The 15939-nt window shown below is 49.5% G+C and overlaps 1 protein-coding gene across 1 annotated transcript in view; it reads right to left on the bottom strand.

The window, feature by feature from the left end:
- Positions 1-731: 731 nt before the first annotated feature.
- Positions 732-15939, bottom strand: part of GNL1 (G protein nucleolar 1 (putative)) — a 40702-nt gene continuing 25494 nt past the window's right edge. The window contains exons 10-12 of the mRNA XM_068250422.1: positions 15072-15222; positions 10034-10174; positions 732-4701 (exon numbers count right to left, since the gene is read on the bottom strand). Coding sequence (XP_068106523.1) covers positions 4424-4701; positions 10034-10174; positions 15072-15222 — 570 coding nt within the window. The 3' untranslated portion in view covers positions 732-4423. The remainder of the gene's footprint in view (positions 4702-10033; positions 10175-15071; positions 15223-15939) is intronic.

Here is a 15939-nt window from a genome sequence, read left to right as displayed (position 1 = left end):
CACAGGTGCACGGGTAGCCCAACCATAGTGATATCCACAGGTGCACAGGTAGACCAACCATAGTGATATCCACAGGTGCACGGGTAGCCCAACAATAATGACATCCACAGGTGCACGGGTAGCCCAACCATAGTAATATCCACAGGTGCACGGGTAGCCCAACCATAATGGAAATCGACAGGTGCACGGGTAGCCCAACAATAATGGAAATCTACAGGTGCACGGGTAGCCCAACCATAATGGAAATCTACAGGTGCACGGGTAGCCCAACCATAGTAATTATCTACAGGTGCACGGGTAGCCCAACCATAGTGATATCCACAAATGCACGAGTAGCCCAACCATAGTGATATCCACAGGTGCATGGGTAGCCCAACCATAGTGATTATCTACAGGTGCACGGGTAGCCCAACCATAGTGATATCCACAGGTGCACGGGTAGCCCAACCATAGTGAAAAGCTACAGGTGCACGGGTAGCCCAACCATAGTGATATCCACAGGTGCACGGGTAGCCCAACCATAGTGATATTCACAGGTGCACGGGTAGCCCAACCATAGTGATTATCTACAGGTGCATGGGTAGTCCAAGAATAATGAAGGGCGGACGCAGCAGGGAATGCATGAAGAGACTGGATTTCTCCCACTGGACGCTGTACACCAGCGGAACAGGTGAAAGTGGTTTATACTCTTCAATAAATAGACATTAATAAAGCAATGAACACCATTGATATTCAGTAAATATAATTGTATTTATTTTATATACCGCAAAATAGACATCTGAAGCCATGAAAACTAAAGTTGGATACACAGGCCTTGCAAGCTTGAGGCAGGAGGGAGTAGCGGCTGTGAGGTAGGGGCATTATTCTATTCCAAGTGTAACATTCAGGTTCCCTTTAAAGTGTACCTGAGGCAAACCTCGGATTAAAAAACACATACGGTACTTACCGTACCCAAGAAGAGAGAAGCCTGTGGATCATATAGAGCAGGGCTGTCCAACTGGCGGCCTGTTGTCCAGATGTGGCCCCCGGGCTGCACTCACTTGCCCCGTTTTTTTTGTGTGTGCTAGGCCCACCTTTTGTTTGTGCTTGGCTCCGCCCCCTGAAGCCAGGACATTGCTGCTCTGCCCCCACCAGCCAAAACATCCAGAGCTAGACACACACCCCCGCCCTTGAAGTTGGACAGCACTGCTGTAGAGACTTCCTACACCATCCTCCATCACGGATCTCCCCCCAAAGAAATCATACAAGGGCTTGTTGGATGGAAGAGCAGGGCTGCGCACCTCTACAGGAAGGGGCGGGAGAGCAGTCACGCATGCGCAGTAAGCTACAGTTGCTCGTGTATGAGCAGCTCAAAAACTACCATGCATGTGCGGTCGCGCTCATGCATGAAGAGGAACATGGCCCGCATCTTCCGGACAGCGCCGGCAAGCAGCGGCGAGGACACGATAAGCTTCTACAGGATCCACAAACTTCTCTCTTCTTCGGTAAAGTAAACCTGAAACGAAAATAAACTTATGTGTAGTACAGCTAAGAAATAGAACATTAGTAGCAAAGAAAAGAATCTTACATCGTTTTTCAGTACAGAAGAGTTAAAAAAAAAAAAAAAAAAAACACCTTCAGCAATCTATGCAAAAGACATTCTCTAAGCTCTTTGACCTAGGTGGATCAAATACAGTCTTCAATGCTGCCTGGTAACTGCTCACTGCTGCATGGTAAGTGCTTGCTGAGCACACAGCTCAACAGTCAGTGGAAAAGAGGCCTTAGGGCTCATTTCCATGGGTATTTCAATTGTGTGCTCAGCAAGCACTTACCAATCGGCAACAAGCAGTTACCAGGCAGCAGCAAGCAGTTGTTAGAGTTTGAGAGGCTTATCATTGCCCATCAACTGCTCATAGAAAAGGAAACAGGCAAGAAACAGAGACAGCTTAAAGAGAACCTGTACTGAGTAAAAATATTTAAAATACACACATGAGGTATCTTCAAATGAACATTACATAGTTACCTTGCCATCAGTTCCTCTCAGAAGATCACCATTTTCTCCTGACAATAATCCCTTCCAGTTCTGACAATATTTTGTCAGATCTGAAATATGTCAGTTGCTGTCAGTAAAATATCAGTTGCTGTCAGTTATAGCTGAGAAGAAAACTGATGTACCAGATAATGTTCATGTTTCCCTATGGCTCAAGTGGGCGATGTTACAGTTTAACTGTGTGCTGACCAGGAAGCTGTTATGGGTAATTGCCATTTTCAAAATGGAGGACGGAAAATTCCCTTGATCACAGTAAACAAATAGGACGCGGGACAGGAGAAAGACTCAGGAGTAGAATACATGGAAGGTAAGTATGACTTGTGTATGCTTAGTTTGACTTTTAATTTTCAGTTCAGGTTTTCTTTAAGGTAAGGTTTTACTGCAGGAAAGTTCAAAAGGTCATTATTTCTGCTTAGTTTTATAGCTTAAAGGACAGAGTGTGGTTTTAAAACTGCAAATGTGACAAATTGATGCAATGTTATAATAAAAAAAATAAAAAAAAAAAGCAGCTATATAACTGAAAATAAAAAAAACGACACTTTTCTTTGCTACTTACGGTATATTCTATTATCTGTAATACGCATAGAATTCATTATCTCATTATTTACAGCAAACTTGAAGCAAAACTAAAAAAATATATGTGTAATAGTTGCCAGCTTACCCGAGGTTGTGTTCTTTTTTTAGGCTGCTTTCACACTGCGTCCATTACGTCCCATTGCAGTGAATGTAATTATATGTCTATGGTGCTTTCACATTACCGATGCAGTGGGTTCAGTCAGGATAACGCACAGCATGCACATTTACAGTGGCAGTGAGGCATACTTTTAATGGTACTATATGCTTCACTGAATGTATTGCATCACACTTCTAATGTATAATAATACTACTTTCTGGCACCTTTGCATTGCGATCGCAATGCACAGTGTGAAAGGAGCCTACATGTCTCACAAGTATGTGACTAAGGGTCCATTCCACAGGCGCTGAACTGCACTGTCAGTAAACAGTTGTCAGCCCGCAGTGAGCAGTTGCCAAGCAGCAGCACGCGGTTGCCAGGCAGCAGCAAGCAGTTGTGAAAGTTCGACAGTCTTTTCACTGCCCATAAACTGCTCGTGGAAAAGGGCCCTAAAGCTGCACAAACCTCTTTTATTCCTGATCATTTCAGATGACTGTCTGACTGGTGATGTCCTTTTACCTTGAATGATCACAAACTATTTTTAAAACCGAAGGTGTTAATGTAATTTCTTCTTCCTGTCTGACTTCCAACATGGAACTTACTTTGGATCACCTGAACCCTTTGTGTACCTCACAGGACTCTGCTTAGCATGGCACACACACATCAAGGCCTTGAGAACAAAATGTCAGCCATTTTCTTTTTTCCAATAATTGGGCCTACTGACTTCTCCAGCTCTCCTGAGGACTGAAGAATACTAGTCAGGTTTCAAATACAAATGTGTGAGAAGTAATAACACATTCGCTTACAGATAGCACCTTGGTCTCCCTCTCAGATGGCAGGTTTGAGGCAAGCACAAGAAGCAGTGTGACCAGTGTTGCCGCAAACTGCAGAGCTTACCTCAAGTCAAAGCAATTAATCACCACACATCTGAGAATTTGTATAGCATGTACAGCCTCAATAGCAAATTGTTAACTTTGTCAGTAAGATGCTTAATGTAAGGCCAGCATTCCGCTAAGGCAGCCATTTTGTTGTTGAGCTACTGGTCTGTGTGAATAAAATATTAATATCTTGAAAATATAAGTTTATACGGTTCCGTTTTATGTGCCTTGATATCTCCCTAGCGTTTTAGAAACATTGAATATGACTTTACACACGTTGTAAATAAAGATTGTTGAAAGCACAGAGCTGTGTTTTCTCACAGGCGCCAATGAAACTCTTCCTTTCACATTTCCACGTATAAAATAATGGAAGATTCTGATTGGAGCAAGGCCAGGATATAAACACGTTTAACCAATGCCCTTTTCTATCAATATGAAAACAAAATGGCTGACCACACGCAAGCAATCCATTATAATTAGGCAATTTCCCCACACAGCAGCCTCTTCACCACAAAACCGCACGTCATTGGCCAATTAGTCGGCCACCATTTTGACCAACCCCCCCAAAAAAAATACAGGGAGGGGGAAAAAAAAATAACAGGAATGTAAGATATTCCCAAACCCCTTTTATAAATGCAAAACCCTATAATCCCCCAAAAATCCTTCCTATCCCCTGTGCAGAATTTTGCGGAGTGTAAAAAGCAAATTATTCAATGATGAACATCAGCTTTTCCGGAATACTGTTTGGGAATGGCTCTGCTTGGACGTCGGATGGGCTGATAAGAGCAGCGATGCTTTTATACCGGCCCCTCCGCTGTCCACTTGTAAAGCACAGCAGGAAACTTAGCACTCGTCCTCCCCCAGCAGGGCAAAAGGATTGACATCAGCTGGTTTGGTCTTCACACTCTTCTTGGTCTGAGACGGAGAGGGCTCCTCGTCGTCCTCTTCCTCCTCTTCATCCTCCTCCTCATCTGCATCGCGATCTCTCTCTTCTTCCTCCTCCCCCGAGCTGGAAATCTCCTCCTCCTCTTCATTGCCTGAGGAGGTGTGGCTGTCAGGGTAGGCGCGCGCCTGTATGTGGCTGATCATTTCCAGTGTGTCAGGGTGCTGCTCCCAGGCCTCTGTGGAAGGAAGTTACAGGGAGGTTTAAATAACTCCCAAGATTTACTACATTAATGTATCCCTTCTGCAGGTTGTGCATCTCTGAGTCAGTATAGTGGGTCACTGCCTACCTATCTCCAAGTAAGGCTGTGACGTAGTGGCGTATCAGTGGCGTAGCTAAGGAGCTGTGGGCCCTGATGCAAGTTTTGCATTGGGGGCCCCCCAAGCACTCTATACGTAACAATTAATACAACGCACCAAAACCTGCCAATGGCAACTACAGTGTCAGAGGTTCAAGAAGGGGATGGGGAACAGTTTGTTAAGGATTACCACTATTTAAAGTATCTATACAAGTGCTTATTATGAGCACAGGACCAGTAGAGAGCTAATACTGTAATTGAGGGACGTTCCTTCGGGGCCTCGATGCGGTCGCAACCTCTGCAACCCCTATTGCTACGCCCCTGCTGCTGATGCTGGACTAGACTTCCTGGTTCAGAAGCTCTGTTCCAGCCCTCCCATGCCTGATCCGTTCCCCTTGGGACATCATTGCTCAGCATCTGCACCAATAACGAGGCAAGGCAGACATCACATGGCAAGAAGGGGGATGGAGGCAGTAGCAGGAGATTAGTATTTAAGTGCCGTAGAACCTTCTCAGGGCTTAATACAGATACAGACTAATCTCTGAAGGCAGCCAGCCATACTATTAGGAGTAGAGAGGTAGCGGTTACCATAATACTGTGTAGTGCTCGGCACCCGATCTCCCCCATAGCTGCCTTACAAGAACCACCCCCCCCCCCCACATAATGCCTACTCCTAACAACCCTAATGCCTACCCCTGCAGGTGCCTAACTCCCCCCCCCCACACACACACACACACCCACAACCTACTGCCTAACCCTAGCCAGGAATGTGCCTAAAAAGAACCCCCCACCTAATGCCTACCCCTATTCCTCTGGCAAGTGCCTAAAAAGAACCTTCTCCACCTACTGCCCACCCCTAACCCTCCCCGAAAGTGCCTATCTTCCCCCACCTACTGCCTAACCCTAGCCCCACAGAAAGTGCCTTAAAAGAGACTACCTACCACCCCCCCCCCTCCTACCCTAAGTGCCTAAAAAGAACCTCCCCACCTAATCCCTAACCCCCTACCTACTACCTAACCCTAGTCGCCGCAAAGTGCCTAAAAAACAAAAGCAAGGGTGAAGGCACCCACTGCATAAAAACATGTAAACTTATGAGCTATAAATTGGCATAAAAAAAGGAGAGGGAGTAGGAGCCTTACCTCTCCTGAAGAATCTAGGCATAGTGGCAGTCATGCTTGTTTAACTGCCAGGACATTAAAAGCACTCATTTTTTTAATTGACCCGATGAAGTGGGCAAGCACCCGCGTAAAGCATTGTCATGGTTGTGCTTGAATAAAAAAAAAAAAAAATGGAGAGGTGAGGCTCATACCTCCTCTCCATTTTATGCAAATGTATAGCTTATACCAGTGGTGCTCAACCTTTTTTGGCCCGAGGGCCAAACTTCAAATCAAGAAAAATCTCGAGGGCCGGAACACATGCATACAAAATTTCGATGTAAAACGTTTAACGTTTTTCTAGTAACAGTTAACATGGTGTTGGAAATGGAAAGAAAACGACAATATAAGAATTGTTGTACTCACCATTTGAAGCACATTTTCTTAATGAGAAGTTTGTAGCTGTTTGGGTGTATGCACAGGGCAGATTAATGCAGCAATGGTATCAGAGTGGCCTGTAGTGTGCTGGCTGAGGAGGCTGTCCGCTCTGTGTGGGGCTGAGGGGGCTGCCAGCTCTGTGTGGGGCTGAGGGGGCTGCCAGCTCTGTGTGGGGCTGAGGAGGCTGTCAGCTCTGTGTGGGGCTGAGGAGGCTGTCAGCTCTGTGTGGGGCTGAGGAGGCTGTCAGCTCTGTGTGGGGCTGAGGAGGCTGTCAGCTCTGTGTGGGGCTGAGGAGGCTGTCAGCTCTGTGTGGGGCTGAGGGGGCTGTCAGCTCTGTGTGGGGCTGAGGGGGCTGCCAGCTCTGTGTGGGGCTGAGGGGGCTGCCAGCTCTGTGTGGGGCTGAGGGGGCTGCCAGCTCTGTGTGGGGCTGAGGGGGCTGCCAGCTCTGTGTGGGGCTGAGGGGGCTGCCAGCTCTGTGTGGGGCTGAGGGGGCTGCCAGCTCTGTGTGGGGCTGAGGGGGCTGCCAGCTCTGTGTGGGGCTGAGGGGGCTGCCAGCTCTGTGTGGGGCTGAGGGGGCTGCCAGCTCTGTGTGGGGCTGAGGGGGCTGCCAGCTCTGTGTGGGGCTGAGGGGGCTGCCAGCTCTGTGTGGGGCTGAGGGGGCTGCCAGCTCTGTGTGGGGCTGAGGGGGCTGCCAGCTCTGTGTGGGGCTGAGGGGGCTGCCAGCTCTGTGTGGGGCTGAGGGGGCTGCCAGCTCTGTGTGGGGCTGCCAGCTCTGTGTGGGGCTGAGGGGGCTGCCAGCTCTGTGTGGGGCTGAGGGGGCTGCCAGCTCTGTGTGGGGCTGAGGGGGCTGCCAGCTCTGTGTGGGGCTGAGGGGGCTGCCAGCTCTGTGTGGGGCTGAGGGGGCTGCCAGCTCTGTGTGGGGCTGAGGGGGCTGTCAGCTCTGTGTGGGGCTGAGGGGGCTGCCAGCTCTGTGTGGGGCTGCCAGCTCTGTGTGGGGCTGCCAGCTCTGTGTGGGGCTGCCAGCTCTGTGTGGGGCTGAGGGGGCTGCCAGCTCTGTGTGGGGCTGAGGGGGCTGCCAGCTCTGTGTGGGGCTGAGGGGGCTGCCAGCTCTGTGTGGGGCTGAGGGGGCTGCCAGCTCTGTGTGGGGCTGAGGGGGCTGCCAGCTCTGTGTGGGGCTGAGGGGGCTGCCAGCTCTGTGTGGGGCTGCCAGCTCTGTGTGGGGCTGACAGCTCTGTGTGGGGCTGACAGCTCTGTGTGGGGCTGACAGCTCTGTGTGGGGCTGAGGGGGCTGCCAGCTCTGTGTGGGGCTGAGGGGGCTGCCAGCTCTGTGTGGGGCTGAGGGGGCTGTCAGCTCTGTGTGGGGCTGAGGGGGCTGCCAGCTCTGTGTGGGGCTGCCAGCTCTGTGTGGGGCTGAGGGGGCTGCCAGCTCTGTGTGGGGCTGAGGGGGCTGCCAGCTCTGTGTGGGGCTGAGGGGGCTGCCAGCTCTGTGTGGGGCTGAGGGGGCTGCCAGCTCTGTGTGGGGCTGAGGGGGCTGCCAGCTCTGTGTGGGGCTGAGGGGGCTGCCAGCTCTGTGTGGGGCTGAGGGGGCTGCCAGCTCTGTGTGGGGCTGAGGGGGCTGCCAGCTCTGTGTGGGGCTGAGGGGGCTGCCAGCTCTGTGTGGGGCTGAGGGGGCTGCCAGCTCTGTGTGGGGCTGAGGGGGCTGCCAGCTCTGTGTGGGGCTGAGGGGGCTGCCAGCTCTGTGTGGGGCTGAGGGGGCTGCCAGCTCTGTGTGGGGCTGAGGGGGCTGCCAGCTCTGTGTGGGGCTGAGGGGGCTGCCAGCTCTGTGTGGGGCTGAGGGGGCTGCCAGCTCTGTGTGGGGCTGAGGGGGCTGCCAGCTCTGTGTGGGGCTGAGAAGGCTGCCAGCTCTGTGTGGGGCTGAGGAGGCTGCCAGCTCTGTGTGGGGCTGAGGAGGCTGCCAGCTCTGTGTGGGGCTGAGGGGGCTGCCAGCTCTGTGTGGGGCTGAGGGGGCTGCCAGCTCTGTGTGGGGCTGAGGGGGCTGCCAGCTCTGTGTGGGGCTGAGGGGGCTGCCAGCTCTGTGTGGGGCTGAGGGGGCTGCCAGCTGTGTGTGGGGCTGAGGGGGCTGCCAGCTCTGTGTGGGGCTGAGGGGGCTGCCAGCTCTGTGTGGGGCTGAGGGGGCTGCCAGCTCTGTGTGGGGCTGAGGGGGCTGCCAGCTCTGTGTGGGGCTGAGGGGGCTGCCAGCTCTGTGTGGGGCTGAGGGGGCTGCCAGCTCTGTGTGGGGCTGAGGGGGCTGCCAGCTCTGTGTGGGGCTGAGGGGGCTGCCAGCTCTGTGTGGGGCTGAGGGGGCTGCCAGCTCTGTGTGGGGCTGAGGGGGCTGCCAGCTCTGTGTGGGGCTGAGGGGGCTGCCAGCTCTGTGTGGGGCTGAGGGGGCTGCCAGCTCTGTGTGGGGCTGAGGGGGCTGCCAGCTCTGTGTGGGGCTGAGGGGGCTGCCAGCTCTGTGTGGGGCTGAGGGGGCTGCCAGCTCTGTGTGGGGCTGAGGGGGCTGCCAGCTCTGTGTGGGGCTGAGGGGGCTGCCAGCTCTGTGTGGGGCTGAGGGGGCTGCCAGCTCTGTGTGGGGCTGAGGGGGCTGCCAGCTCTGTGTGGGGCTGAGGGGGCTGCCAGCTCTGTGTGGGGCTGAGGGGGCTGCCAGCTCTGTGTGGGGCTGAGGGGGCTGCCAGCTCTGTGTGGGGCTGAGGGGGCTGCCAGCTCTGTGTGGGGCTGACACAGCGTGTCCCGTTGTCTGCCCACGGTTTCTGCCTGCGGAGGAGGAGAGGATCGGGTGGTATAGCGTAGTATGGCACTCGGCGGGACGCGCATACACCAGCGTGTGCATGTATTCAGCCCCGTGTAGTGCTGGGATAGTTAGAAAGCCTCGCTCATTGGTTACTGCAGGAACCTTCCTCCAATAGGAACTAGGCTGATTCCTATTGGAGGAAGGTTCCTGCAGTAACCAATGAGCGAGGCTTTCTGACTCTCCCAGCACTACCCGGGGCTGAATACAAGCACATGCTGGTGTACGCGCGTCCCGCCGAGTGCCATACTACGCAATACCACCCAATCCTCTCCCCCTCCGCAGGCAGACACCGCGCGGGCCACAGAAACTGGCTTCGCGGGCCACAAATGGCCCGCGGGCCGTAGGTTGGGCACGGCTGGCTTATACTGTAAGTTCATGTGTTTTTATGCAGTGGGCGCCTTCACCCTTGTTTTTGTTAACATTGTTAGACCTCATGAGAGGTGATAGTTTTTTTTAGTCTTATTCTAAAGAACCTTTGGAGTGGGACCAACCAGATCCTGTATCACAGACCCGGAAAACCTAGCAGGGATTGTTATTTTCCCGCAGGCTCTGGCAATCATTCAAGGATTTTCAATCCGCCTTTATGAGTATTAATAGCGAATTTGCTACATTGAATTTAGAAGGATTCTGCACCATTGGGCTGCTGGTCTCCTTTTGTCTCCTAGGTGACACGAACTATCACCACAATTGATTGGATATGCCGTGTTTCATAGATCGTTGGCAGATTCGATAACAGGGACTGAAAGTATCCCCCATTGTCTGGCCCCCTTATAAGGCACTTAGAAATTGTAGAGGAACTATGGATAACCTGTTAAGAGGAATAAAGAATAGGCTAATCATAGGGCATTACCTTTCTGAAGCACATAACCCGGAGGTCTCATACACAGGCAAATGCGTCCATCCACCGCCAGGCGGAGTAGGCTGTTGGCAGCTCGGTACGAGTCGTTACGTGAGGCTTTGGCCGTCTTATAACCACGCTTTTCAGCCCAGGCTGTGTGCAGAAAGCAAGGAAATCAGTGTGCTTAAAATGACTTACAGTGAAATTACCTCTATGCTCCTAGAGATTTGCCACATTAGAAAATAAACCTGAAATGGTTAATAAAGCTACTTTCACTCTCCCCTGAAGTCTTATGAAGAGACAGTGCTAGCAGAAAGATAGCTGTAACACCACACTCAGCTCTTCCCCGTTGCAGGGACTTTTCTCTTTTATGCACTGAAAGGAAAGTTGCTTCATGAGCAAAAAAAAAAAAAAAAAAGTAAGTAGGAAGCTTCTGACTGACAGCTGCACTGGTACGAAGTAGCAGTCTGCTTTACTTCTATAACAGATTTCCTCCGTTGCATACTTCTGTACCGCTAATGTATTGTCACCCACTAATGTCTGTATTATACTCTGTATAAAACATAAGAATATGAAGGTCTGTATAAATAAAAACAACAATACAGGCATATCCCCAAAGCAGGTAATCTGGGTGCTTGTGGCAGATCAGTAAAATGGGCGCCGCACAGACTGGAATGTTAACTGCGACTACAGTAGCACACGGAGGGCAATTTGGGTGCCCGATAAATTTCCTTATTTGCCAGTGCAGATATTGGCAGAGGGGTTTTTTAGTGGCGAAGGTGGCACAGATACGGTGTTGGGGTGTGGTTAGAGAGTGATAGAGGGAGGGCTCAAGTGAAAATAGGGATGGGTTCAGCGATAAAAAATATTGGTAAAAATGACTATTATTCATATTTGCCATTACCCAAAAGTAGAATATTGGACTGGTCATTTTACTGATATTCTACTAGTGGCTTTGCCTGTGCCGAAACTAACATTTTCACATGCATGCTCATGTCCCACCAGTATGTACAGTAAAGTCCAGCAGTCTGTGCTTATATCAGCAGTAAACCAGCTACATTTTGTTGTGATCGTGGTTTAAAAATGTGATTTTAAAATGTTCCCACTGCTTAAAAAAAAAAAAAAAAAAAACTCTCTCTGCCTTGCTGGTTGTCAACTCTCCCTCTGCACTCATTATCCCTAAACAACGAAGACAGAGTATGCAGAACAGGCTAATGAATGACATGCAGGATCTAAAAGCAGGGCTGAAATTCATATTGCAGGTATATTGCATTGTTGATTAGAGAATCATTTTAAACCTATAGTATTTTCTTTTAATATAAATTGAAAGTCTTTTCTGGCAGGTAATAACAGTTTAGATGCAGAATTAGTTTTGTGCATTACATACAACAGAGTAACCAAGCAGCTCGGGGTGACCCAAACCACTAGGAATGTATAGTGGGATAGAAGAGACCGAAAAGCCCTCCTACTAAAAAGCAATGCTTGGTGAAATTTGCCTTCTTAAAACAGAAGGAAACTTGCAATAATTCAGCTGTAAGTAAACATTTGTGGTTACCCACAATGCACCACTACTGAATATGCAAATTAGCTCTTTTCACTCCTGTAAGCCAAGCAAACATCCAAAACCGCTGGTGTATAGCAAGCCTACAGCTTTAAATATTACACAGCCTCATCAGCCCTACATGGAAACAGCCTGTTTTGGGCTTTTGGCCCTCATCAGTACATGGCAGGGATTAATATGGCTGTATGGGATATGGGATCTGTTGTACTGGTCCAAGCCCTATCCCATACAGCCATATCAATCCCTGCCATGTAAAGCATTACATACACAAAGACATTAGTAAGCATTTTTAAATATTACATATAGCTACTGATACTGCAGTTTTGCACTCAAAGTGAACCTGTCACAGGAGAAAAAAAAAATTCCAATTTACTTACCTGAGACTTCTTTGCATTGCACTCCACTAATCAGCTGTGATCACCTGAAAGGCGAATACGCGGCCCAGGTGGTGTCACTTGCGCTCCCATGGCTGAGCGTGTTCTGCGCACGGGCAGAATACTCCCAGCCACAGGAGCGCGAGGGAGGGCGGTCAACGAGTCTGCAAACCTTTGTTGGGGCTCAGCTGATCAACGGAGCACAACAGGAGGAAACTGCGGGACCTGGAAGGCTAGGGGGGGCTGGAAGAAGCCTCAGGTGAGTAAATTAGAAGGTATTCTCCCGTGACAGGTACACTTTAAAAGGGAATCTGAGAGGGATAGTGAAGCTGCCATATCTACTGTATTTGCTTTTAAACAATGCACATTGCCTGGCTGTCCTGTTGACCATCTGCCTCTAATCCTTACAGCCATAGACCCTGAACAAGCATGCAGATCAGGGCCCACATGCAATTCACTTTCTCCTGAGTTTTCTCCAAGGTGATATTTTTAAACTTGTCAATAAAATGCCCTGTAAACCACCAGCAAGGAAGGAAATACTCCTAATAATCTTGGTAGTACTTTTTCACTAACTGTCCGATTCTTTTTCAGTAGAAAAGTGCTGGAGAGTTATTTTAAATAGAAGATAAAAAAAAATAAGTCCTAGGAGAAAACTCTGGAGAGAAAGTGAATTGCATATGGGGGGCCCTGGTGTTTCTGACTGAAGTCTGACTGGATTAGCCGCATGCTTGTTACAGGTGAGTGAGTCAGACACTACTGCATCCAAAGATCAGCAGGACAGACAGGCAACTGGAATTTTTTTTTAACCCTCATGGCGGTCTATTAAAAACCACCAGGGGGCAGAGCAGCATTTTTTTTTTTTTTTTTTTTTAAATCATGTAGTCCCGATCCACCCCTCAGCGCTGCCTGGCACTGATTGGCCAGGCAGCGCACAGGGTCTCGGAGCGGCGCGGCGATCGGTGGATAATCGGAGTGCACACGCAGCTAGCAAAGTGCTAGCTGCGTGCTGCAAAAAAAAAAAAATAATAATAATAAATAAAAATTATGCAACTCGGCAAAGCAGGGCCTGAGAAATCCTCCTGCGCGGCTTACCGCTGGGAGGGCTAAAGGAAATAAATATGGCAGCCTCCACATCTCGTCACTTCAGACACCCATTAGAGCGGTTTAAGACGGACAAAATATTAAATGAAAATGTGTTTTCCTACTTTTTATAACCCAAACAATTATCATATTTGCTTTTGTGCACAAGTACTATAATTCATTTAGAAATTATAACTTCCCAAAGTTCAGTTTATTTACTTTAAAGGGAACCAGAGGCCCCAGAAAGAAGATTTTAATACATACCTGGGGCTTCGTCCAGCCCCATATGCACGGATCGCTCCCACGCCGCCCTCCTCCGCTTCCTATATCCGGCGGTACCGGGTCCCGTAGTTTCGGCCTGTCGGAGGCAGCACACGGACAATTGTCCGCATCACAGGGGCTCCCGGCATACCCGTACGCGTGCAGCTGCATACTGCACAGCCGCACGCGTAAGGGTATGGAGGGAGCCCCTGCTAATGCGGACATTTGGCCGCGTCAGTCGGAAGTGACGGGACCCGGTACCGCCGATCCAGGAAGCGGAGGATGGCGGCGTGGGAGCGATGCAGGCTTATGGGGCTGGAAGAAGCCCCAGGTATGTATAAAATCTTTTTTTCTTTAGGATTCCGGCGTCTCTGGCTCCCTTTAAAGCTGGTGCATTTTATTCATAAAGCTGGCCATACACTAGGCCGATTACCCGCCGATCGAATCTGTCAAATCGTTCACGCAACACGCTAATTTTCGATCTATTTCGTCCCGAAATAGATCGATCGCGCCGTGCGGAAAATTACCGTCGATCGCCGCGGGTAAGGAGCGCATCGCTAGCGGCGTACGACCGACGCAGGTATACATTACCTGAAGCCTGGTCCCGGGCATCTTCTCCGCATCGGCTCCCGGCGGGCATCTTCTCCGCATCAGCTTCCGCATCCCGGCATCCAGCATAGCTTCCTGTGCCACTGCAGTGACAGCGGAAGTACAAATAGAGGGCGCTCTATTTGAACTTCCGCTGTCACTGGAGTGACAGAAAGTTATGCCGGATGCCGGGATGCGGAAGCTGATGCGGAGAAGATGCCCGCCGGGAGCCGATGCGGAGAAGATGCCCGGGACCAGGCTTCAGGTAATGTATGCAGGGGCCCGGGGGGATTGGGGGGGGGGGGGGGCGACAGCAGATTGTGATCGGTTTCAGGCTGAAATCGATTCACAATCTGTTTGCAGTAAAGGCAGCCATACAATCCCTCTCTGATCAGATTCGATCAGAGAGGGATCTATCTGTTGGTCGAATCTGATGGCAAATCGACCAGTGTACCTTAACTGTTGTCATTCTGTTGTAAATGCAGCCAGCAGTGTTTTCTGACCTGTGTTTCACCCCAAGACTCATTAGCATAAGTTTTTGCACAGCCAGAGAAGGTTGACTTAATTGTATCAAGTAAAGAATGTATACAGAAGATATGCTGTTTAAGGGCTCGTTTCCACTATCGCGAATCCGGATTCGCACATGGTATACAAGTGAATGGGCCTGTTTCCACTGTTGCGTTGGTGATGTGCGTTTTTTTGAGCGGTGAAAAAACGCACAAAAGAGCCAACGAATTCGCCTGAGAGTGGAATGCATGCGGATCGCATACAATGTATTTAATAGGGAAATCGCATGCGTTTTCCCCATGCGGTTTTTGCTGCGAATTCGCATGCAAATTCGCATAGGTCCTGATGTAAATTCACACAGGCAGTGACATGGTTAAAATCGCACATACTCTCACCTATGCGAATTCGCATGCGAATTCGCGGCAAAAACCGCATGGGGAATCGCATCCACGTGATTTAATCAGCGGTGGAATCCAGGCGATTCCGCACCGCAATAGTGGAAACGAGCCCTTACTAAAAAAACAAAAAAAAACATTGTGTTAGTATATTATATGGTGTAAATAATCTTTTACAGCAAAGAAGAAATACTGGGTTATATTTAAGAATGCAGTACAGTAGCATGTTAATTATGATGTAGGTCTCTAGGTTACATGTACAGATTGAAGAGCCAACCCCTTACCATCGCAAATGCCCCATGCTGTCCAGCCCTGCTCTCCCCCCTCCGGGTTGCTCAGTTTCAGGAGTTTAGGGACCGGCACTCGGCAGGACAGGTAGCCCACGGACGTGTAGGGCTCCTGGATTTGAGCTATGGGGTAAATGCCTGCCAGGAGCTATAAGAACAGAGAACAAGAAGAGATTATTAAAAGTCTAAAAAGTTCTTATTTATTACACAACTCCTTACAGGGCATGGATTACTTTTCACATGAATATGCTAAAGGTTAATAAAAAAAACAAAATACAATGCAGCATTCAAAGTCATAAATTGGTTGATTTCCTGGCCCCACATATTTAAACCGGTTAACACTGAAGCAAAAAAAAAAACAAAACAAAACAAAAAAAACACTTATGATATAATAAATTGGTTGTTTAGTACGGATAATTAAAAGAACATTAGAAGCAAAGAAAAAAAACAGTCTCATTCTTATTTTCAGGTGATTTTTTTTTTTTAATAACATTGCATCATTCTCTAATAATTGCAGTTTCCACAATACACTCAGCATTTTAAATGATTTCAGAGAGCAGGCTATGACCCTTATAACTTTTCTCTGCAGACAAAACAATAAACAAAGAAACAATCAGGGCTGGAACCCACAGGAGCGCTTTTGGCAGCGTTTTGGCAGCACTGCGATACGCTAGCAGTTTGCCAAAACGTTGGGCTAATGTTAATGGATGGGGCAACTTCCACAGGAGCGTTTGCGTTTCCCAGAAACGCAAACGCAGGACCTGCAGCATTTTGGGAGCGTTAGCGCTTCAATGTAAAGTATTGAAACGCTAGCAGAAACGCTCAGCAAAACCTAAACTGAGCGGTTTTGCTAGCGTTTTGCGGT

Source organism: Hyperolius riggenbachi, chromosome 8 (assembly GCF_040937935.1).
Source record: "Hyperolius riggenbachi isolate aHypRig1 chromosome 8, aHypRig1.pri, whole genome shotgun sequence".
Lineage (NCBI taxonomy): Eukaryota > Metazoa > Chordata > Amphibia > Anura > Hyperoliidae > Hyperolius > Hyperolius riggenbachi.
This window is presented reverse-complemented; position numbering and strand designations above follow the sequence as displayed.